The 24639-nt window shown below is 48.0% G+C and overlaps 1 protein-coding gene across 13 annotated transcripts in view; it reads left to right on the top strand.

Annotated features, from left to right (window-relative positions):
• The window catches only part of Slc38a10 (solute carrier family 38 member 10), a 56455-nt gene that overhangs the window by 19478 nt on the left and 12338 nt on the right, over nucleotides 1–24639 (top strand). For 12 of the 13 annotated variants that reach the window (XM_028895380.2, XM_037201447.1, XM_028895389.2 and 9 more), the window contains exons 8-11: nucleotides 1866–2048; nucleotides 6020–6131; nucleotides 6881–6987; nucleotides 23844–24000. In XM_028895380.2, coding sequence (XP_028751213.1) covers nucleotides 1866–2048; nucleotides 6020–6131; nucleotides 6881–6987; nucleotides 23844–24000 — 559 coding nt within the window. The remainder of the gene's footprint in view (nucleotides 1–1865; nucleotides 2049–6019; nucleotides 6132–6880; nucleotides 6988–23843; nucleotides 24001–24639) is intronic. The other variant, XM_037201448.1, reaches the window with a different exon arrangement.

Below are 24639 nucleotides of genomic sequence, written 5' to 3'. Positions count from 1 at the left end.
ATGCCAGTGTCTGTAGGTCACTGTGTTCACGGTGACCCAGAGCAGTTCAGTTCCGCAGCTGGGCACCTGGGAGCTGCTTCTGCCCTGGACCATGTTGCATCTTCTTTCTGTTTTTTTTTTTTTTTTAAGACAGGGTCCTACTTGGTATTCCTGACTGATCTCAAACTTGGGGTGATCCTTCTGCTTTTGCCTCCCAAGTGCTGGGATTGTGGGCGAGCACCACAATGTCCAGTTTTGTGAACATTATCCAGTCTGAAGAACTCAGGCATCTTGACCAGGGCTGGTTCCAGATTGCTTTAACTGGGGGCCTGCTTTCCCCTCTCCATGGCCATTGTTAATTCTCTACAGAGGAGCATTCCAATTAAAAAGAAATGAGGGTGCATGGGATGCCAGTGTGAGAGATATCCCGATTCACAAACATCAGAAATGTTTTCAGTCGTTTCTCATCCCCCACTCCCTTAAGACAGGGTTTCTCTGTGTGGCCCTGGCTGCCCTGAAACTCGCTCTGTAGACCAGGCTGGCCTTGAACTCAGATCCACCTGCCTCTGCCTCCTGAGTGCTGAGATTAAAAGCATTCGCCACCACTGCCTGGCTCTTATTAATATACTTGCTGTTTTCTTCCTTCCTTTCCTTCCCTTCCCATCCTTTCCCTCCCCTGCCCTCCTCCCCTCCCTCCCCCCTTCTCTCTTTCCCTATTTATTTATTTATTTATTTGTTTATTTATTTGAGACAGGTACTCATTGTGTAGCCAAAGCTGGCCTGAAGCTCACATGTAGCTTAAGCCTTGGACTCAGATCCTCCTGCCTCCTCCTAAGAGCTGGGATTATACCACATCTGGCTTCTGTTTGTTGTCTTTAAGAATATAGAGCTAGGGCTGGAGAGATGGCTCAGAGGTTCAGAGCACCGACTGCTCTTCCAGAGGTCCTGAGTTCAATTCCCAGCACCCACATGGAGGCTCACAACCATCTGTAATGAGATCCGGTGCCCTTTTCTTGTATGCAGGCAGAACACTATATACATAATGAATAAATAAATAAATAAATCTTAAAAAAAAAAAAAAAAGAATACAGAGCTAGACAAGCAGCCTAGTTGGGAGAGAGCGTGCCATGCATACGTGACTCCCTGGGTCTGAGCCCAGAACCGTGGAGGGGGACAGATGCTGTCTGCGGAGGATGTGAACGTGCTGGGGTTGCAGCCCGGCTCCTGCCCTTGCCTGTGGCGTCAGTCTTCAGCGTGGTCGCTGGAGCATCATCCAGTCCTGGAGCTTCCTCCGTCCTCTTCGCCACGGCTATTTGACTGGCTTTGTTTGATTTCAGCTTGGTTTTTGAGGCGGGGTTACACTGTGTGGCCCAGTTTGGCTTGGAACTCTCTCCATCCTCCTGTCTCTGCCTCCCGAAAGCTGGGATCACAGGCCTGTGCCCTACGCCCAGCTCCTGATTAACAGTGCCTCCTCTGAGCCCGGCTCTGGTGGTGACTCCTTTTAATCCAGCACTCAGGAGGATCTCCATAAGTTCAAGGCCAGCCTGGTCTACAGAGTGGGTTCCAGGACAGCCAGGGCCACACAGAGAAACCCTGTCTCAAAAAACCAAAAGAAAAAAAAAAGGCTCCTCTGAAAGGCTTGGAGGCATTCTAGAACCTTCCTTTCCATATTGGCAACTCCATTTTTGCCTCATTTATAGTTTTGTTGAAGTTACACTTGAACAGCTCACCTTCGGTTATCAAGAATTTTATGTCTGAGGAGATGAGGAGGGCTTTTGTGTTTGGGTGGGTGGGTTTTGTGCCAGCTTCCTTGGAGGTCAAAGACAGGCAGTCAACACAGACTGACAGACAGACAGCTGGCTACATTGCTTTGTCCCCTCTGACAGGTGGGGTTTTTTGGCTACGTCAGCTTCACTGATGCCACGGCCGGCAACGTGCTGATACACTTCCCCTCCAACCTGGTGACAGAGATGATCCGAGTGGGCTTCGTCATGTCTGTGGCTGTGGGCTTCCCCATGATGATTCTGCCATGCAGACAGGCCTTGAACACACTGCTGTTCGAGCAACAGGTATGATCTTTCATTCTCTTGGGCTAGCTCTGTTTCCATGACAGTGGTAGGTGGAGCTTTTCCTAGTTAACAATAAACAGTGTATGTATGTGTTTGGGGGTGGGGTGGGGTGGGTGGGTGTGTGTATGTAAGTCAGAGAACAACGTTTAGAAGTTGATTCTCTTCTGTTGTGGGTCCAGGGTTTGTCTGGCTTGTGTGGCAAGTGCTTTTGCCTGTTGAGGCATCTTGCTGACCCAGACAAATTTCAAGTGAAATGAAGTCTTGGGTTATTTTGAGGGGAGTGTTTCCAGGCTGGCCATGAACTCAGGATTCTCTCCTCTCTCTCCTAGCACCACTCTCTGAGTGTTAGGATCACAAGTGTGTGCCACAATACCCAGCTGAAATGAAGTGGTTTTTGTCATTGTGTGTAATTTAAATTTTTTCTTTATTTAGTGTGGTAGCGGGGCTCTTTTGCCTTGGTGTGCGAATGGAGGTCAGAGGAAACTGGTGGGGTCCAGTTCTGTCCCTTCACCATGTGGGTTCCGGGATCAAACTCAGGTTGTCAGGCTTGGTGACAAGTGCCTTTACCTAATGAGCCTTTCTTGCTGGCCCCGGCAGGAAGTTTTTAATAGAGATCATCCGTCCTTCCTTTCTTCTTCTTTCCTTTGTTGTTAGAGATTGAACCCAAGGCTTTGTATATGCTAAAGCACACCCACGGCTCTTGAGCTGCATGTACTCCCAGCCCCCTGACCAGGCACGGCTTGCATTAACCTAGGTAAAAAGAACACAGAAGAGTGCCCTTTGGTCCATGCCAGCTGTGTAGGCAACTTGGTTATCTATGGGATTTGCCAGCATTGATGCTTGCAAACTCAAGTCAGAGAGATGGTGAGACATGAGGGCTGCTGTGGAAGTAGTCCTGGGGAGGCTGTAGCAGGGGCACAAATTCACTGGCCAACATCATCACAACTGGAATCATGGGATAGGCTTGTGCTGCTTCTGTACTTTGTAGTGACTTCACAAGAAACTTTTAAAAATAATATATTTAAATTTATTTTATGTGCATTGGTGTGAAAAAGTCAGATCCCCTGGAACTGGAGTTACAGGCAGTTGTGAGATATCATGTATGTGGGTGCTGGGAATTGAACCCAGGTCCTCTGGAAGAGCAGCCAGTGCTCTTAACTGCTGAGCCATCTCTCCAGATCCCCACAAGAAACTTTAAAATACAGGGATTGAAACTCAAAAGCTCTCTGGTCCTTGCTTGCTGTTGCCCTGGGTTGCCTCACATCTATTGCGCTTCTCCATCTCAGCTTTCTTTCCACCCTTGTTCACAGGGGCACCCTCTCCTGAGTCTGGTAAGATGGTCCACTGTCCAGGCTGTTTTCTGTGATGACTGGACTTTGCCATCTAGACCAAGATTCTTTGGCTCCAATGCCTGACATCTTAGCACCTGGTTTGTGTGATCAGCCAGGACTCCTGGTGGCTGGAAACACAAGGTCACAAGCACTTGGAGTAAGGGAAAGGGCAGTGGTCCCAGAGTGTGGGCTCGGGAGAAACAGCTGGCACAGCTGCCCAGTCATGCAGTGCTGTTGTTCGGGTCTCTTTCCTGTGGACTCTGCTTCCTGTGACAGTAGAGGCCCCGTGACAGGCCAGCTCTGGGTCTCTCTGCTAGTGTTCATGTACCTGGATGCCATGCAAAGTAGGATTTTGGACTTTGTCCCTTAGAGGGGTGTCTTAGCATTTCTATTGTTGTGAAAAGACACTGTGACCACGGCAACCCACCCACCCCCAGACAGGGTTTCTCTGTGTAGCTTTGGAGTCTGTCCTGGACCAGGCTGGCCTTGAACTCACAGAGATCCACCTGCCTCTGCCTCCCTAGCTCTGAGATTAAAGGTGTGCGTCACCACCGCCCGGCTATGGCAATTCTTATAAAGGAAAACATTTAATTGAGGTGGTGGCTTTGAAACTGTAGTTCCAAAGGTTCAGTTCATTATCATCATGGTGGAGAGTATGGTGATGTGCAGGCAGACATGATACTGGCTACATCTTGATCAGAAGGCAGCAGGAAGTGGTCTGAGACACTGGGCAATATCTTGAAATAGGAAACCTCATAGCCCACCCCCACAGTGACACACTTCTTCCAACAAGGCCATACCTACTCCAACAAAGCCACACCTCCTAATAGTGTCACTCCCTATGAGCTTTTGGTGACTGGTTACATTCAAACTGCCACAAGGGGCAAAGATGAGACCAGCTCTGTGGCCAAAGGTTCACCCTCCTCCACCCTGGTTCATGCTGTACCACCTCCACTTTGTGGGTTGCTAAAACCACCCTTCACTGCTTCGTGTGAGCTTGGTGTGTCCATGTGCTTCAGACTGAAGCAGTGTTGGTGCTTTTTGCATAATGTCCCCCCTCTTCTGCAAAGTTTTTTTTTTCCTTTTGTTATGTTGTTGTGTTTTTCAGTTAGGGTTTTACTATGTAGCTTTAGCTGGTCTGGCCTTTGCTGTCCAAACCAAGCTGGTCTTGAACTCAGAGACCTGCCTGCCTCTGTTTCCCAAGTGCTAGCATCTAACTCTTTTGTAAAGTTAAACACTGGTAATAGAACAAAGAGAAGTATTAAAGTTTACCACCAAGTGATAATGATGCAGGCCTTTAATCCCAGTACTTGGGAGGCAGAGGCAGGGGGATCTCTGAGTTTGAGGCCAGCCTGATCTACAGAGTGAAATCCAAGACAGCCAGGGCTACAAGAGAAACCCTGTCTCGGAAAACCGAAAAGAAAGAGAAAGAAAGTTAGCTTACCTGCTTCTCGTTTACATGCATGTGGTCACATCCCCATCTTTGTGTCTGTTTACAGTGTGATTTTCCTTCCCTTTCCTCTGTTTTCAGTAGATTGACTGGGGGCCTGTATGTGTATCCATGGAAACCCACAGCATCTCTGCTCTTGCTCATCTGCTCTTGTAGACGTTCTTCTGTTGATGGCTTTTCTGCCTGTCTGCACACAGGTTCCCACTTCCTCTTTAGATAATTTCTTGGTCAACTTCCAGGGCTGTAACTGGGATTCCTGGGTTACGGACAAACTGTCATCCTTATTCAACAAAAGATTTCAGCTCCAGCTACCTCAGTCCATCTTGCGTTAGTGTCCATTGTGAAAATAGCTGCTTTGAAATTCTAGTTCTGGAAGGTTCCGTTGTTCCTAACTCAGGAATGATCATTATGGTCAACCCTTGCTGTGTGCCAGTTCACATGAGGATCAGCAGCTTGAGGAGGAGATACTTCTGTTGTCAGAGAGGAAACGGATCTGAACCGGGCTGTGTCGGGCTCTTAGGCATGTAGAGTGTGGGGCTCTCACCTCCTCTTGTGCTGCTACACCTGTGATGAGTGTCCTGTGTGCCAGGTGGGGTGGGGTGCTGGGCGATGCCACCTCAAATCCTTCTCCACTTTCCTCCTTCCTGGACTTTGAAATTGTTAAGTGCTCACCATGGATCTGTTGGGAATGGCGATAACAGCGTGTGCGTGAATGCGTGTGTGTGTGTGTGTGTGTGTGTGTGTGTGTGTGTGTGTGTGTGTGTGTGTGTGTGTAGGGCTTCAACACGTAACTGAAGCTGCACACTGAGGAGAAGCTGACTTACTTCACAGGGCTGTCCCTCTGGAGCCTCTCTCTATTCTGCTGTCCGGTTTGTGTGTCTTTTAAGTCTCTGTTTTGTCTTTGCCCCAAGAGCAAATATGAAAATGAAGGGCATAATACTAACATTTCAAAACAAAGTTGTAAGATGTCCCGCCCACACCTGGAGTGAAGCTTACAGCTTCTTGGCATTCTGCAGGCTTCCATTAAAGCTGCTCAGCCAAATCTGATTATGCTGCACCATTCACCGGCCAGGTGAGCTCCCGCCTGGACCCATGCAGAGATAGGCTTGGCTGGCAGAGCCCTGTGTGGCCTTGTGCCACTGGAAAGTAGTCATTTCAAAACTGGTTGTTTTTTTTTTTTTTTCACATAGCAAAAAGATGGCACCTTTGCTGCAGGAGGCTACATGCCCCCACTCCGGTTTAAAGTCCTCACCCTCTCGGTGGTGTTTGGAACCATGGTCGGTGGAATCTTGATCCCCAATGGTAAGGTGGGCAGCCCTGCTGCCTCTTTTCTGCCCTTAGTTATCCTCCGTTCTTCCTGTTGCATGGGGACCCGGGATGTCCCTAGCCTAGGCTTAGCATTTATCTGAGAGTGCTCCCAAAGTCTCAGGCCATTTTCTCTGGTATCCTAAAAACCGCCTAGAAATTCAAGGTCATACCCATTCCTCAGCAGACCAGTTGTAGCTTGCTGTCACCACACACAGGAGTAACGGCTTCAGCCAGCCAGCACATTGTAGCCTTTTTCACACGTATCTTAGGACAAGGCACTGGGTTACTTGACAAGTGATGATGGAGTGAACTAGGCCACATGGAGCCAACATCTGATTTTGGTAGGAAACCCGCTGTACTTGGCCACTTACTTGTTTATCTGTCTGTCTACTTATTTACTTACTGAGTCTTTGAGACAGGGTTTCTTTGTGTAGCCCTGGTTATCCTGAACTCACTATGTAGACCAGGCTGGCTTCAAACTCAAAGATCTGCCTGCCTCTACATCATCATCCGGCTTGTGCTTGGCCATTTAAAGATGAGCTGTCAGAATTTCCCAGGCTGCTCTGTTCTGACACACTTAGTGTATGAAGAGGAGGAGAAAAGTGGAGGTCGTCGTGGAGCCCCTTGGGTGCAGTGGACGTCCGCCCACTGGCAGGCACTCGGACGGCCTTACAGAGGCCGTTTGCCCTTATGCCAGGAGAGCACAGGCTCCCAGTCACACCTTGCTATCTCTTCGTTTGTAGTGGAAACCATCCTTGGCCTCACAGGGGCGACGATGGGGAGCCTCATCTGCTTCATCTGCCCGGCTCTGATCTATAAAAAAGCCCACAAGAATGCTCCCACAGCCCAGGTGAGTGTGTCCCTCCCCAGGCCATATGCACTTATCCCCTGGATGAAGGTGAGTGTTGCCCACCACATGGCCTAACCCTTGGCCAGTCACTCCAGTCAGGGAGAAGTAGCAGAATACAGTCACCGCCCCAGGGTCTTCAGACAGGTTCTGTCCACTCATTTTCAGTGTTTTATCACAAGAAATACTTGGTCAAGGAGATGTGAGAAGTGGGCCAAACAGGTGGCTCAGTCTCTGCCCCTGTGTATCAGGACTCTTCCCCAGAGAGGACAATTACTCTTCCATACCTAAGCACAAAACACCGAAGTGTGTTCATACTGTGACTGTCTACCCTCCCCTAGATACTCCCACATAGAACACCATTGCTGGATTAGCGGGATGTCCCAGGAAGATAATGTATGTGCACATGTGTGGGCATGCTCCAGCTTCTTTGTTTTGTTTTGGTTTTTTGGTAATGCAGCTTCCTGCTATCTTTGCTTAACATCCATAGCAGGTTGCTCCTGACTACAGGTGCAAGCACCCACTACTACCTTCTGTCTTAGCTGATTCCTGGGAGTTCACTACAGGGAAATTCCATAAGCCTAGTCTCCCACAAAGTCAGCCCCAGCCTTTGGCTATTGCAGCTCACAGGTGTTTCCTTATACATGAGACTGTGTCTATAGAAAGTATTCCAGAAATAAGATTCCTGGTCAGAATGGGAGCCTTTCACCCTGTGCCTGGTGAGGTCACGGCTCCAAGGTGTGTCTGTCACTATGCCAACATTTTCATCTGTCCCTCAGAGTACCTCCGAGTGAGGGGAAAGGTTGTTTCAAAGGCACAAATGCCATTTAATGTTCTTTCTCTGTGAACTGCCTGTGTCTTTGCTTCCTTTTTAGGGGATTGTTGAATGTTTCCTTTTGGATGCATACCGGTAGATGTTTATTTAAGTGTACCCCACTTGATAGTTCACACCTGTCTGTGACTCTCGTTCCAGGGGAACCGACACTCTCATATAGACATACATGTAGGCAAAACTACCAAAGAACATAAAATAAATTATATATTAAAAGAAGAAGAAATAAAGTGTGGGCTTGGACAGTGGCTTAGTGGATAAAGCACTTGTGCTAGTATGAGGCTTGGAGCTTGGATTCCCAGAATCCATATAAAAGCTGGGTGGGCGTGGTGGCCAGCTGGTAATCGCGGCACTTGGGAGGCAGAGGCAGTATCCCAGGAGCAAGCTGGGTAGCTAGACTAGTTGAGTCAGAGAGCTCCAGGCTCAGTGAGAGACCCTGCCTCAATAAAGTAGAGAGCAATCGAAGAAGATATCTACCAACAACCTTAGGCCTCCACATGCACATATACATACACACACACTGAAAAAAAGTACAATATGTATGTAGAAAAACATAGTTCTTACGTATAACTTGATGTATTTTTGCAGTGTGACTCTAGCCAAAACCACCATCCAGGAGAAACTGAGTATCTTGCCCCCCCAGAGCGCCTGTGAGCCCCTCTCATCATCTGACCCTGCCTCTCAAAGTCACTGTTATCTCTTGGTGGCCTCAGCGTGATGCAGTGGGGTCTCATGCCTGGCCTGTGTGGTGCTTAGGGCCACTGCATGAGGGCTTTGCACTTGTTCACTTGCTCCACGTTAACCTGCTGTGTGGGCGAGGGTTCTCCAGAGAAACAGAACTGATAGGATAATATATATATATAATATATAATATATATATGTAATATGTGTAGGCAAAGGGAGCTTATTAGAATGGCTTACAGGCTGTTGGAAAAGCCAAGGATCTGGCGGTTGTTCTGTCCATGAGGATGGGTGTCTTAGCAGTCCCAGTCTGGTGCTGGAGGCCTGGAGAGCTGCTGGTCTTCAGTCTTTGTTCGAATTCCAAAGAAGTGGGTTCTGATACTGGTGAAGGAATGCCAAAGCAATAGATGGACAGGTGGACTTGCCTCAGGGTGAGGGCAAGCAGGCAAAAGGCAAAGGTTTTTGTGTGTCCTTCTGTGTGCGCCACCAGAGGGTGTGGTACAGATTAGGGTGGGTCTTTGCTTCAAATCTGATTAAGAAAATTCCTCACAGGAATGCACAGAAGCTTGAGTTTCAGTTGATTCCAGATGTAGTCAAGCTGACAGCCAAGATCGGCCATCGCACCTACCCCCTGTGGCATGTCTAGTCCGATCTGATGTTCGGATGTTCCTTTGGGTGCCCACGAGTGAGCAGCTCTGCCATCCCATGCTTTCCAGGAGGCACTTGGCTCCTGGGGTGTCATAGTCAGCTTTTGTAGATTCTGCATGTTTTGGGGTTGAAACAGCGGTGCCTCTAGTTGTAGCACTAAGAGTGTCCCCAGACTTCACATGTACCATCCATCCCTTTTATAAATCGCAACTGCCAGTTGGGCAGTGGTGGTGCACACCTTTAATACCAGTACTTGGGAGGCAGAGGCAGGCAGATCTTGGAGTTGGAGGCCAGCCTGGTCTACAGAGTGAGTTCCAGGACAGCCAGGGCCACACAGAGAAACCCTGTCTCAACCAAAACAAAACAAAAAGAGTTGCAGCTGCCAGGGCTAGAGAGATGGCTCAGGTGCTAAGAGTACTTGCTGTTCTTGCAGGGGACCCAAGTCCGACAGCTCACAGTCACCTGTGACTCCTAACGTGTAACATTCTGGCCTCTGTTTGAGCACCTACGCACATGTGGTTCACATGCACACCCTCAGGCAGACACATCTTGACAAGAGCAAACAGATCTTGGTGAGTTTGAGTCCAGGCTTATCTACATAGTGAGACTCTGTCTCTAAATATAAACATACTTACATATGTACATTACATATTCACTCCAGCTGAAGGTGTGGAGGCACCTGGAGGTCTTTAACCAAATACCCTAAATCTCCATGTGACTGGTGTTCTGAACTGCTGGTGTGTTGATGAGCCCTGTGGACGTCTTTTAGGTGCAGTTCAGGTTTTTCCTGTTTGTTGTCCTTCTCTTATTGATTTGTAGGGTTTTTTTTTTCCTTCTATTTTCTTTTTGGTTTTTTGAGATTGTAGGTTTTTTTAATGGATTCTTATTTTTATTTATTTATTTTTCATTTTACATACCAACTACAGTTCCTCTAATGGGTTCTATATGATTTTTTTTCAAATACATGTACTTCACACTTGGGTTTGTTGTTTTGTTTTCTTTCTTTTCTTTTTTTTTTTTTTTTTTTTTTTTTTTTTGGTTTTTTGAGACAGGGTTTCTCTGTGTAGCTTTGCGCCTTTCCTGGAACTCACTTTGGAGACCAGGCTGGCCTTGAACTCACAGAGATCCGCCTGGCTCTGCCTCCCGAGTGCTGGGATTAAAGGCGTGCGCCACCACTGCCCGGCTTGTTTTCTTTCTTAAGAACATCTCTTTTTCCCCTTAATTAATTAAATTTATGTGTCTTGTTTGTCTGCATGAGTTGCACATGCTCTTACGTGGAGGCCGGAGGATGGGTGGGAGTTATTTATCTCCTTCCACCATTTGAGTTTCAGACTTGAACTCAAAGGTTAGGCTTTGCACCTTTGTGTGATGAGCCATCACACTGGCCCCGTTTACGTTTTTAAAACTTACTGTTTGGGGGGTGGGCTGGGGGTAAGGGGAGGGGGGCAGGAAGGGGAAGAACAAGGAAATCTGTGGCTGTTATGTAGAACTGAATAGTATTGTAAAATAAAATAAATTTAAAAAAAAAATTGAAAAAAAAACCAAAAAAAAAAAAAAAAACTTACTGTTAACTGATGTGTATGTGTGGGTGTGCCGAGTATCCATGGAGGCCAGAAGGTGGCAGTTTCCTTGGAACTGGAGATGTAGACAGTTGTGAGCCTCCATGTGGGTGCCGGGACTGAACCTGTGTGTCCCTAACCTACTGAGCTCTCTCTCTTTTTTTTCCAAATTATTTATTTTTATTACATGTGCATTGGTGTTTTGCCTGAGTGTATGTCTGTGTGAGGGTGTCAGACTCTGGAGTTGCAGACAGTTGTGAGCTGCCATGTGGGTGCTGGGAATTGAACCTGGGTCTCCTGGAACATCAGCCGGTGCTCTTAACTGCTGAGCCATCTCGATGGTACCACCTCATTTTGTAGCCCAGTGCTGGGTTACAGGGTTAGTTACTTCATCTGGCGTTGGACGTCTTTTGGTGACAGAAGTTGTGAGTTCTACTTTGGCCCAGTTTACTGACTTTTTCCCCTTTAGTGCTTTTTTGGTTCTATTTAAGAAAAGTGGAAATGTCTGCTTACCCTAAGTTCTGAAGATCTATTCTGGTAGCTTTTATCTTTTACCCCACTTGGGATCAGCTTAAGTGAGGCAGGACTCATGTGGCTGTCCAGTTGATCCACACTGTCCCCTGCTGTCTCCTTCTTGGCCCCTGTTGTCCGTTTGAGGCTCTTGGGGAAGCCTCTGCTGGCTGGTGTGCTGGTCCCCACGCCAGTTCTGCCTGCTTCGTGTTCTGGGTCTTTGTGCTCTCCTCCACGGCCGCTCGTGGGGGCACACCCCTCTCTCCCTCTTCAAGGTGTTCCTTCTCATCAGTGGTCCTTTGCATGCTTGACCAACTCCCAGAATGGCCTTTTGGTTTCTTCCAGAATAATTGCTGACATTTTCATTGGGGGTTGCATCAAGACTAGATCAAAGAGGTGACATCATCCTTCAGCTCACAGTATTTTCTATTTTTAAAGATTTATTTTATTTTTATTATGTACATATATGTGGGTTTGTGTGTATTTGAGTACAAGAGTCAGCAGAGGCCAGAGGCATTGGTTCCCCTGGAACTGGAGTTACAGGCTGTGGTGGGCTATCTGACGTGGGTACTGGGACTTGAACTCAGGCCTCTGAGAGAGCAGTGTGTGCTCATAACTGCTGAGCCACTACTCCAGCTCCTCACAGTATCTTCTGACTCCTGCTGATTCTTCTTACCCACAGCCTCTTAGGCTTTTCATCACTGTGACAGGTGCCTGAGAGCAGCTTAGGAGGAGGAAGATGCATTTGTCTTACAGTCTCAGAGTTGGGCTGTGGTCCCTGGCCTCATCTTTAGGTGTGAGTTAGAGTTGTTACAGTGTGGCCTGTGTGTGCCAGATGCTGCTCACCTTGTGGCATCCGGGAAGCAGAGAGAGCAATGGAGATAGAGGGCACCACCTCCCAGTGTTTCCACCAGTGTCTGTCAGTGGGTCGCTTCCTCCCTGATAAAGGCAAAGCCTCTGTGAGCCTGGTCTCCTTTGGTGATCGGCTTCACCAACTGGAGACCAAGCATGTAACACATGAGCCTTCTGGAGGATACCTCAAATCCAAATCATAACCATTTCTAGATATTTGGGGTATTTTTAGTAACTCTTTGAATGCACGTTGGAGAGTTTCGGCCCTTTACTATTGGTTGAAGTGAGCTTGTGGACTCATACACGGCCTGTTCTGTGAATGCTTAGGCCTAAGGTCACAAACTGAGGACTTGAGATTTAACGTTTTTGTACTGATATTTAAAAAAAAAATCTTCTCAGTTATGAGAAAGGTAAAATAATTCCTAATTGTCGATTTATGTCTCCTTGTAGCTCTTTTGGTTTCTGCTTTTCAGTCTGAAGCTGTGTTGTTAACTGACGCTGTACCTTGTGAGGTGTCCCGTGTGTCTGTGGAGACCTTTCCCCCCGAAGGTGGTATCGTACGTAGGTGTCTCAGTTCTGTTCTGCTCAGGTTAGCCTTTTCTTTTCTTTCTTTTTTAATTTATTTATTATGTATGCACTGTTCTGCCTGTATGTGTGCCTTCACACCAGATCTCATTATAGATGGTTGTGAGCCACCACATGGGTGCTGGGAATTGAACTCAGGACCTCTGGAAGAACAGCCACTGCTCTTAACCTCTGAGCCATTTCTCCAGCCTCTCAGGTTAGCCTTTTCTTCTCTTTGGGTGTGGGTGTGGGTGTCGGTGTCTCTGAGATGACTCAGTTGATTGTCAACAGGATTTAGAATCACTCAGGACACAAGCCTGGATGAGACTGAATTGATGTGGGAAGAGCCGCTCTTCACCGCCATCTCTTGGCTGGTGTCTGGGACTGACTAGGGAGGGGTGAATGAGTTCAGCATCAGTACTTATCTGTCTGCTTCCTGACTGCTGCTGTGTGACATCCTGCCTCTATGCCTCAGCCATGGTGGACTACCCTCCACCCAGAGCCTTGATGACTCCTCTGTCCTTAGCTGCTTTTATCTGGTGCTTTGTCACAGCAACAAGAAGTAGAGTGGCCAGCGACCTCCATGTGTCCTTCCTACTTGTGTTCTGGTGTGCAAGGGCAGACGTGTAAGGGCAAATGTGGGTACCCTGCCTGCTACCTACAGAGTCAGGGTTGTTGACTGTTGGTGCAGCCACTGATTTAGGCAAGGATTTTCATTTCCTTTTTTTTTGTTTTTTGTTTTGTTTTGTTTAGAGACAGGGTTTCTCTTTGTAGTCCTGGCTGTCCTGGAACTCACTCTGTAGATCAGGCTGGCCTTGAACTCAGATCTGCCTGATGAGTGCTGGCATTAAAGTGGTGTACAACCATGCCCACCTTTATCTATCTATCTATCCATCCATCCATCCATCCATCCATCCATCCATCCATTCATTTATTGAGGCAGGGTTTCACCATGTAGCCTTGGTTGTCCTGGAACTCACTATGTAGACCAGGCTGCCTCTGCCTCCTGATTGCTGGGATTAAAGGCGGCTCCAACCACACCAGGGCATTATTTATCAATGTGAGGAGTAGGGTGGGGGTTTATACGTATACGTGTACTGTGTTCACTTGTGTGTATGCAGGCCAAAGATTGACTTCTGGTATCTTTTCCTCTATCATCCTCTACCTTTTCTCTCACTGAAGCTGGACCTTGTTGTTTGTGGAAGAATAACTAACCAGTGAGCTCCAGGATCACAACGTATGCCGCCATGCTCAGTTTTTTACAAAATCTCCAAGTTCCAGCTCACTTTACCCACTGATGTATGTGTGTGCATGTTCACAGGTCTGTGTGTACATATGTATGTGTGGAGGCCAAAGGTTGATATTGGGTGCCTTCCTCAATTGCTTTCTACCTTGATTTTGAGACAGGTAGTTCCCTCACTGAATCTAGAGCTCACTGATTAGGGGATGCTAGCTGGCTGGTCAGAAAGCTCCAGGAATCTGCTTATCTCTACCCCAGTGTTGCAGGTAGAAGTGTGTGCCTTTATATCTGGCTTTTTACATCTTTGCTGGGGCTGGAACCCAGGTCCTCATGGATGTGCAGCAAGCACTATACCAACTAAGCCAACTCATAACCCTTCAATATTATTATTGTTTCTGTTATGGATGGTTTCTTACAACATACCTCTACAGCTTTTTGATTTTACAATGGTGTGAAGTTCATGCACATTCAGGAGAAGCTGTACTTGGAAGTTTGGTATTCTGACATCAGTGATCTGTAATATCCTTGGCACTGTGTAATGGGTCTTCCTTTGCACTGCCGGCTCCCAAATAATGACACGGAGACTTCTTATTAAGTATGAAAGCTTGGCCTTAGCTTAGGCTTGTTCCCAGGCTCTTATAATTTCAATTAACCTGTTTATATTAATCTGTATTCTGCCATGTGACTTGTTACCTCTCCTACAACTGTATGTGCCATTTCCTCTGTTTCACTGGCGGATCACCACCTCTCAGATTCTTCCTCCAGGTTTCCCTCTCTCCCTGGAAGTCCCCCCATCCTCTCCTGCCCAGCTATTGGCCATTCAGCTCTTTATTCAACAAATCAGAAGATGCCTTAGGCAAGTGAGGAAGGACAGAGACTCATCTTCATGCAGTGTGATCAAATACCCTGCAACATTTCCCCTTTTTTGTCTAAATAGGAAAGGTTTTAACTCTACCACAGTAAAATTATATACAATAAGGAACAATTATCAGGTAAGAATTCCATCCACAGTGTCCAGTCCATTTGTATGTAGAAGATTCAGAGAAAATACTCTATTATCCATCCTATCTTGGTGAGTCCAAGTTTTAAACCTAAGCCATTTTCTATCATAACTTTTATTACCAACCTAAAAATATCCTTTTAGACCTTAAAACATTTTCTTAGATAAACAACTTAAGGTTTTTTTGTCTCTTAATTTTATGAACTTTACATCTCTTTTGTGAGTTTCTTTTTTTGAATTTGGTAATAAAGAAAATGGTAAAACTATAACTATCTCGTCTTCAACCCCATCAGAGACCTGAGAAGGATTAAAATATTACCTAAGTAAACAGGAAGTGCAGAGCAAGCAACTTCCAAAACTTTAGAAATGACAGAGACAGCTGGCTGCCTGGACAGTCACCCCAAGGTTCCTCTGCAACATTGAGCATCCATCTTTAGTCTATAGGCCTAGACTATCTGACAGACTTTTCTGTGAAGCTGGATTTTGAAGGACTGGCCTGCCTTCTCTTGGCAAAGTTTGGTAGTCCTTACTTCCTTTGTGTCCTCTTGTCCAGTTTGGACAGCATACTGTCAGCAGTCAGGCCAGGGCAGTTTCTTTACCCAGTGGCTAGCTTTGTCACATTGAAAGCAAACTCCATATGGAGGTTCTTCGATGGCCATCATCTTCTCTGAAGTAGATTGGTGCCGCCAGGAGCAGATGAATCCATTGTCATAAAAAGCCTATGTTATTAAAACTTTTTAAATGTCACATTCTGTAGATCTCGGAAGTGTTTGAAGACCACCTATCCATCTAAAATGTATCTGTTGCCTCACGCCCTTACCACACGCCTTTCTTGTTCTGGTGGACTGGACCTGGGAACTGTGAGCCAGGATAAACCTTCTCCCTTCAGTTGCCATTGTCAGGGTATCCTATCCCAGCAACAGAAAAGAAACTAAGGCAGGTAGATGATCAGCCAAGGGCATTAGCTACTATTTCCAGCTTTAGGTAGTTTCAAGTTATCTTAGGTTTATCAAGATATAACCCCATTGTAAGTCTAGGAGCGGCTGCCCTCAGTTCTGATTGATGTTCCATTTTTGGTCCTTGGTTTTCTGTCCTTTCGTCCTGTTTGCTGGCATGCTTGGTATTTTTCAGTCATGGTCTTTAATAAGAAACTATGGAAGTTCTGAGTGGTGTAACTCCTGGTGTGCCCAATGACAGCATGGGCAGGGGCTGTAGCTAGCTGGGGTAAACATGGATTCAGTCTGCCCTCATTCCTAGGACCTTGGTTAAATATTGTTGGCCCTCATGCTGCTAATTCTCACTTAGCTTTCATCTTGTAGCTACTCTGCTCCCTACATGCTCTGCCCTCTGCTGGCTTGTACCTCAGAAGAATGGGGTACATAGGAGCAGCTTACTTCTGTGGGGTTCTGTTCCTTTCTTTAGGAACACGTGGCCACTGGAGCCCATGCTCCTAGTTCTTAGTACCCACTGATGAGTCACTCTGGAGTCTAGACTGTGGACTGTGCTGTCTGGCAGTAAGTCTGGCCTTTCCTTGAGTGTTTGCCCATGTCTTCAACTGGCCTACCCTAGTGTTTTCATCTGGGAAGACCAGTGTGACACCAGCTTTTCTGCTCTAGATTGATGTAGCAATTCCGTAGTGAGGTTAAGGAGATTTAGCCCATTGCTTGTTGGATTGCAAATGCTTTTCCTAGTTTGTCAAGTCCTGGTTTTTAACCCCATCATGTGTTTTTGGGTAGAATGGGGTGGGAGAGAATCCTAGCTAGAAAGGCTGGAGAGTTGGTCCAGCAATTAAGAGGATTTGTGGCTCTTGCAGATGGCCCAGCACCTGCATGGTGGTTCATAAGATCTGTAACCTGACCTCAGAGGGCACAGGCATGTGCATATATATGGTGCACATGGTGCACATAGATGAAGGCAAAACCCTCATACATAAAATTTAAAAATCTAAAAATTAAAGAAAGACTTTCTTGGAGCGAGGGAGTTAGTTCAATGTATTTACTTCTTAGCTGGGTGCGGTGGTGCACGCCTTTAATCCCAGCACTTGGGAGGCAGGGGCGGGTGAATCTGGGTTTGAGGCCAGCCTGGTCTACAGAGCGAGTTTTGGAATAGCCAGGGCTACACAGAGAAACCATGTCTCAAAAAAAAAAAAAAAAAAAAAAAAAAAAAAAAAAAAAAAGTATTCTCTTCCAGAGGACCTGAGTCTGGTTCCCTGATTCCCAGCACCCACATGGGTGGCTCACAGAAAGATCTTTGTGTCATAGAATAAATTCTTAGTGTATAGGTTTAACTGGAATTTTTTTTTTTTTTGGTTGTGAGCCTGGCCTTGAACGGCTGAGCCATCTCTCCAGCCCTTTAATTGGGAATTTTTTTTTTTTACATCCTTTTTTTCCCTTTTATTTTATTTTACAATACCATTCAGTTCTACATATCAGCCACGGGTTCCCCTGTTCTCCCCCCTCCCACCCCCTTCCCTTCCCCCCAGCCCACCTCCCATTCCCACCTCCTCCAGGGCAAAACCTCCCCCAAGGACTGAGATCAACCTGGTAGACTCAGTCCAGGCAGGTCCAGTCCCCTCCTCCCAGACTGAGCCAAGCGTCCCTGCATAAGCTCCAGGTTTCAAACAGCCAACTCATGCAATGAGCACAGGACTCGGTCCCACTGCCTAGATGCCTCCCAAACAGATCAAGCCTAATCAACTGTCTCACCTATTCAGAGGGCCTGATCCAGCTGGGGGCCCCTCAGCCTTTGGTTCATAGTTCATGTGTTTCCATTCGCTTGGCTATTTTTTTTCCTAATTGGGAATTTTTAAAAAAATATTTATTTTGCGTGTGTTGTTGTTTTGCCTGCGTGTGTGTCAGTGTGAGAGTGTCAGATCCTCAGAACTGGAGTCACAGACAGTTGTGAGCTGCCATGTGGGTGCAGGGAACTGAACCCAGGTCCTCTGGAAGAGCAGCCAGTGCTCCTAACTGCTGAGCGTCTCTCCAGCCTTGGTTGGTACTTACATTAGTTTGCTGGTTGGTCTCTTCCTTCTGAACTGTTTTTATCACTATGGCAACCTAGCACTTGCTGCGCTTTTGTTTGTTTTTTATATTCTGGTTTTTGAGAGAGGGTCTTACATATCCCAGGCTGACCTCAAACTTTGGTTACATAGAAAGTTTGAGGTCAGCCTAGTCCATGCAGTGCTAGAGACTGAACCCAAGGCTCCGTGCATGCTAGACAAGATGTCTACCAACTGAGCCATGTCTCTGGCCCCTGCTTTCTGCATCTTGATCTGTTATTCATTGCCTAATCCAGCCTCCTTCTCTTTTTTCTGAGATAGGGTTTTATTGTGGAACCCTGGCTGGTCTGGATCTCACTATGTAGACCAGGCTAGCCTTGAATTCACAGAACTGCCTAAGTGCTGAGATTAAAGGTGGTCACCCCCATGCCTGGCTCTTTAACATTAAATTCTCCACCTTCCTCATTGTTCTCATTAATAATGTTCTGGATGCTGTTTGATTTATTTTATGAATAAATATTTGAATCATTGAATCTAAGAAACCTAAATTTCCCTTTTGTTTTTGTTCTCATTGGAATTCATTAATAGTTCAGATGAGCTTAAGAATGTGTGCCTGGGGGCTGGAGAGGTGGCTCAGTGGTTAAGAGCACTGACTTTTCTGAAGTCCTGAGTTCTGAGTTCAATTCCCGGCAACCACATGGAGGTTCACAATCATCCGTAATGAGATCTGGTGCCCTCTTCTGGCCTGCAGGCATACATGCAGGCAGAATACTGTATACATAATAAATAAATAAATCGTTAAAAAAAATAGAGAATGTGTGCCTGTATAGTAGCTCTTCTGCACATTATGTGCTTCCTGTTCAGCAGGTGGCCGTGGCTTTGATGACTCAGCTGTCATCTCAGGTCTTCTGGACTTGGCTTCTGTGTGGGATCTGTTTCGTTGGCATGCTGACTGTAGCTGTTTGTGTGCAGGGAAGTTGTGGGTTTCCTATAGTAATTTTTTCCTGTTCGCTTCATTGAGCCTTCCCTGGATCTCTTGGTTCACTTCCTTCTTTCCCATCGCTACATTTCTGTTTCTTTTGTCGTGTACGCCATTGTGTGCCTGTTGTCATGGTGCCTGTGGTCGGAGTGGGCAATTTGGTGTTGTCTTTACCCAGCTGGGACTGCCTCTGTTGGCTAGCCTTTCGAGTTCATGTATAAGAATGAGCAAGCATGGTCACAGCTTGATGTGCTGCAGATGTAAACACACTGCATCATGCCAAGGCTTGATAACCAGGCTTGATCTGGGCTTGGTTTACTGTTTCTTAGGATCATAAACGTTTGAACTGCTTTCTGACTGAGGTAGGAAGATACTGCCATGAACCCACCACACAACCTCTATACCCTTCTCAACCAGGCTAGGGCATGTTGTAGCTTCTGTACTGTGAAGAACACATTCTGGGAGCCGGGCCCTGTCCCAGGAACTCTAGCTGCTCCTGCAGAAAGGACAAGCTGAGTCAGCTCCTCAGCTCAACTGAGCAAGCATTTGGCTGGTGCATGGTTTGCTCTCTGCTCAGGGAACTCACAAAGAGCCAGAAAAGGAGTCCATGCCTGCTGGGCAGCTCGTGTGAAGGTGGCCGAAGCGAGACTAGTTAGGAAGCATGACAGCGGCTCTGGTGGACAGCGTGTTTTGTCTCTAATCCTGGATGAGGCTGGTGGCCTTGTCCTCTTGGGCCATGAAGCCAGCAGGGGGTGCTGGAGCCCCAAGGAACCTTTCAAGAGGGGTGGATTCCTCTAGCAAGAAGGGCTGCACAGGGATCAGCATGTAGACGGCCTGCTGGCCCCTTCCGGGAAGCAGTGGATCTTGGGCAAGTGTGAGTGGTGCACACCTGCGTGTATAGCAGTGAGCTGCCAGCAGGTCCGCTTTTGTCCCATAGCCAGCCAGAATGAGGCTGCCTGAAGGAGCCTCGATACACACACTGTCTGCCCCGGCAAGGTGCTTGACGGCAGAGTAGCTGGAGCCTGGCCTCGGGTGTCTGTTCTGTCTCTGAAATTCTTTATCGAGAACAGAAAGGTGCATTCTCTGCCTGTCCGGACTCCACTGTGTTAGGGGTCAGGGCCCCTTGTGGAGCCACAGCCTCGGGTAGCTAGGGGGAGGGGCTATAGGATGTTTGTGGACTGTGGCCTTGGTCAGACCCCTGTATTTCCCAAGCCTGAGCTGAACTGTAGGGGGTAGATTTGTGTCTTTCTCCTGGCTGGCTCTGGACTACATTAAGATGGATCGATGCCAGAATTGTAGTCAGCAGGGTGCTCTGAAATCAGATGTCTGGCACACCGGATCCTGCTTATCGACCAAGATCCCTGCTTCAAAAGTAGCTTTTCCGCTGCAGGAAGCTGTGGCCCAGTGCTGGGAGCTAGCCTGACCAGAGGCCGTGCTGGTCTCCTCCCTGAGCCTGAGGCTGCCCTAGGATGGAGAGCCCTCCCTGACTCCTGGCCTGACTCTCTTGCTCAGAACTCCAAAGGAGCTGCTACCACTGCACTGCACATGGTCGCCAGTCGGGATACCGACCTTCAACCTAGTACAGCTCTGGGAGAGTCTGGGACCCCTGGCCTCCCACACTGCCCCAGGAAGTTAGTTCCCGCTTGGTTGCATTCACTAATGGAAGCCTCATGCCTGTGGTCAGCAGCACTGAGTGCTGTTTGGGTCTGTTCTGCTCTGGCTGTGGCTCCGACAGAATAGGTGTTTGCTGATAGGCACACTCCCTGCTCAGGCTGTCACACAGGGGAGAAGACAGTCTCATCTCAGGCTTTAGCCTGGTTCCCTCGACTCTCAAGCTGAGTAGCTCTAGCGCTCTCCCCTGGGGTCTTACTGCTGCTTCAGAGGAGAGGGTAGGTGAGGCGGGACTATGGGTGAGGCGGGCCTGGCCAGACAGAGGCCAATGCCCACAGAGCCAACAGCTTGCAGCGTGGTGTATCAGTGTGTACATGGTCTCCAGCAGACATCCTTACAGCATGCAGAGCTCTTTCCCCCGTCTCAAGAAACAATTTGATTGATCGTGCATCCTGCTGGCCTTGTGTTCTGGGATACAGGAGCCAGCATCTGTTATCAGAGTGCAAATTGGAGGTACCTTGGGGTAAGAGGTCCCTCAAGTACCAGGTGGAGCTGAGTCTGTTTTCTGGGTCCCATAGATTTTATTGGAATACACACTTGTCCTTTACTGTACAGGTCCCTGTGTAAGTTGACCGGAACTTGCTCCTTACTGCCTTTCTCAGTGTGCCTGTCTGGTCTGAGCTGGCTTTCCCACCTGTGCTCAGGAAGTGGGGGGCAAGTGGGGGTTGGAGACCTCTTGTCAGCTCCACTCTGTCTTGAGAACTTTGTAATGGGAACTCGTTTTCCAAGGCAGACCATAATGGGGATTTTTCTTTTTGTTTTGTTTTCGAGACAAGGTTTCTCTGCATAACCCTGGCTGTCCTAGAACTCACTATATAGACTAGGCTGGCTTCAAACTCACAGAGGTCCATCTGCCTCTGCCTCCCAAGTGCTGGGATTAAAGGTATACCCCACCATACCTGGCCTTTAATGGGAATTTTTCAGGAAGCTTGTCTCCCAGCATCAGCAGAGTTATGTTTCTGGGTGGTTTTTGTTGTTGTTGCTAAGCTCAAAAAGCTGAAGGTTGAAATAAATCATTCAAAGTCACGGATGAGGTGTTGCCTTTCCTTGTCAGTCTTCATTGGTAAATGATAATCCCCGTTGAAAATAACTGACGTAAAATGACCAACAAATGTCTTTATCTTTGGTCCAGAGCATTTAGGAGAGCCTACTTTACTGGGCCCATAGGGACAGAACACCAGGGCCTGCCAGCGTCCCCTGGGCTCTGTTCTCATTAGGGAGCTCCGTTTCCACGATGGAGCAGCAGCCCTTTGTCTCCCAGCCCACTCAGCACTCTCCAAGGCCTTCTCCACTGATGGGTGGGAAGTGCATTTAGGGAGAAGTGTCTTTTCTGTGGCTCCTGGAAAAGGTCATGTCTGCCACCAGCTGGAGAGAGACAGAATGCATTGAGCCGGGTCAGAAAGTGGCCTGGGAGGCTGACTCTGCTACGCTGCAGGAGTTAGTGCCCACACTGAGAAGGACTTATCTGGGCCTGCAGACCATGATGTAAAGCCTCTCTAGCTTCCTTCAGTGGTTGATTTAAACTTCCATCCGGATCCTCTAGCCTTTGTGTCCAGAGCCAGGTTTCTGTTCTTTACCATGGTGGTGCTAGGGGACAGGAACCTTGATACAGGACAGGCCGTGAGGGCACAGCAGGGGAAGTCCTCGTCAGTTGTGCTAGCTTTCACCACTGCCTTTTGGGGAGCAGATGCCCCTGGGGACTGCGACCACACCTGTTTTAGTATGCCACCCCCATAAGCATTGTCCCCAAATCTCTCCTTCATGAGAAGGATTAGTGTGCTGGATTTCAGGACTGGGTCTCCAAAGAGCTTAAGAAAGGAGTTTAGGGTGTGATGGGGGTCAGGGGCCCTGAGCCCGAGTCCCGTAGGATGGATGTACTGACTTAAGGGGACACAGATAAGATAGCATCCCCACTTGGCACACTAGGTAGCCGTGGTTCCTGCCAGAAGAGCCAGGGCTTCCTAAAGAGCCCCACACATTCATGAGGTACACCAGGCTCCAGCCTGCTGAGGTATCTGGACACAGATGGGCTTTTTCTCAAACTTGAGAGTGGCAGTTCTTTCTCCCTCTGGTACTAGATGGACCTGGGAACATCTCTCAGCTGTTTGGTGCTGATTTTTTTCTTTCGTTTGTTTGTTTTTTCAAGACAAGGTTTTTCTGACAGCCTGGCTGTCCTGAACTTGATCTGTAGACCAGGCTGGCCTCAAATTCACAGAGATCCACCTGCCTCCACCTCCTGAGTGCTGGGATTAAAGGCGTGCGCCACCGCCACCACCCAGCTTCTTTGGTGCTGATTTTTATTTATTTGTTTCTAAAGAGTAGGCCAGGACTGGAGAGATGGTTCAGTGGTTAAAAATACTTGCTGCTCTTAGAGAGGACCCAGGTTCCATTCCCTGGTGGCTCGTAATTGCTTGTAACTTCAGTCCGGAGCGGTCTGGCACCTTCTTTTGTCTTCTGCAGGTACCAGGCATGCATGTGCTGCACACACGTGTGTGTAGACACTCACACGTACATGTGTAAATAAATATTGCAAGTCAGAAGCCATTCAGAAAAGCTTTTTGAGTTTTGGCTCTTAGACATCAAGGCAGGGAACCAATAAAGGTCCTCTGGCCAGGCAAGAGGCCACCTCGCTGTTTCCTGTCACAGAACTGTGGAACCAGAAACTACTGCCTCTCAGGAAGCGTGAGGAGGCCAGGCCGAGTCAGAAACAGCAGCACCTGTACTGGGGTCACCCCAGACGCACAGTGGAGAGGTGATGGAGGCAGTGTCTGGGGGTATGATGAGGGCTCGCAGTACCACAGAATTTATCATCACTTGTAGGGCCCTTCAGGAGGGAAAGGGCCCAGGAAAGTCATGTCGAGTGAAGCTCTGGGTGGCCAGTGATCACCCCACCTCAGATGAGAGGTGAGGCCCTGAATTCCTGTGCAGCCCAGCAGGGCATCCTGCCTTGCCAGCTCAGGTGTGCCCAGCCATTGTTTGGCATTGCTGTGGGTCACATGGTGGCAGCATATCCAGTCTGTGACCCAAATCCCCTGCACAGCCCTACTCTTCAGGGTCGTGTGGGAGCATGCGCCTAAATAATGGTATGCACAGGGCTCACTGCGAGTTGTTTCTCCTGCCGCGGTAGTGGAGAAACTTGACCTCAGCCTGGCCTTGTGGTGCACACCTAGTGCTAACACTCCGGAGGCTGAGGCAGGAAGATTGTGAGTTTGAGGCTAACCTGGACTGTGTCAGAAAAAGAAAAAGAGAGGAAGCCTCAGTCTCCATAGCTTCCACTGGGCACAGGGACTGTCGCCATTCCTCCTGTCTTGGGGTCTTTGTCCAGGTGGTGCTCTGGGTCGGCCTGGGCGTCCTGGTGGTCAGCACACTCACTACCCTGTCTGTGAGCGAAGAAGCCCCTCTGGACTTGACACAAGAAGCTCGAAGTGGCCGGCGAGGAGATGCCGAGGGCGGGGTGAAAGTGGAGTCTGCCCGGCTGTCAGGTATATACACAGACCCCACCCTAAATCCCTGAACTTTCGTGGTGTGAGTGTCCACAGCATCAACTCAGGGTCACGGGTAATGCTTTCCAAGAAACCCCTTATTTCTGCTTCGAGGATTTTGCCTCTGTCCTGTGAGTGACGGAGCTAGTGGGAGGTTCTAGTCTTGGGCCCCACCAACTCCGTTCCGTGAAGGTATGCTATCTGCATGGAGACTGGCCCGTGTGCTGCCACCTCTGTGCAGGTGACATGCGGGATGGCACAGTGCCAGCTTGGGCTCAGATCTCCATGCCTGGCCATTGTGGACACTAAAAGGTATGTAAATTTATGGGTGTTGCCCACATCTGTTTTTTTTTTTTTTTATTTTTTTTTTTTGGCGGCGGGAGGTGGGGAGGGAGGGGTGTTGATGATGTAAATTTGAGCCAGTGTTCCCCTTGACAAACCAGCTAGTCTGTCTCAGCTTTGTTTGCTGTTTTATGTTTTTCACTCTTGGCAGAATTACAAGTTGGTCACACAGTGGCAGGCTACCTCAGCAAGAGTCTGTGGTGTTCCTTTACTCCCATCTGTGGCCGTGCCACGGGGCGGTGGGTGGGTGGGATGGGGTACAGGATGTATGTTTTCAGAGTGTCATTCTCTGTGTAT

The sequence above is a fragment of the Peromyscus leucopus genome, chromosome 8b (genome assembly GCF_004664715.2).
Source record: "Peromyscus leucopus breed LL Stock chromosome 8b, UCI_PerLeu_2.1, whole genome shotgun sequence".
NCBI lineage: Eukaryota > Metazoa > Chordata > Mammalia > Rodentia > Cricetidae > Peromyscus > Peromyscus leucopus.
This window is presented reverse-complemented; position numbering and strand designations above follow the sequence as displayed.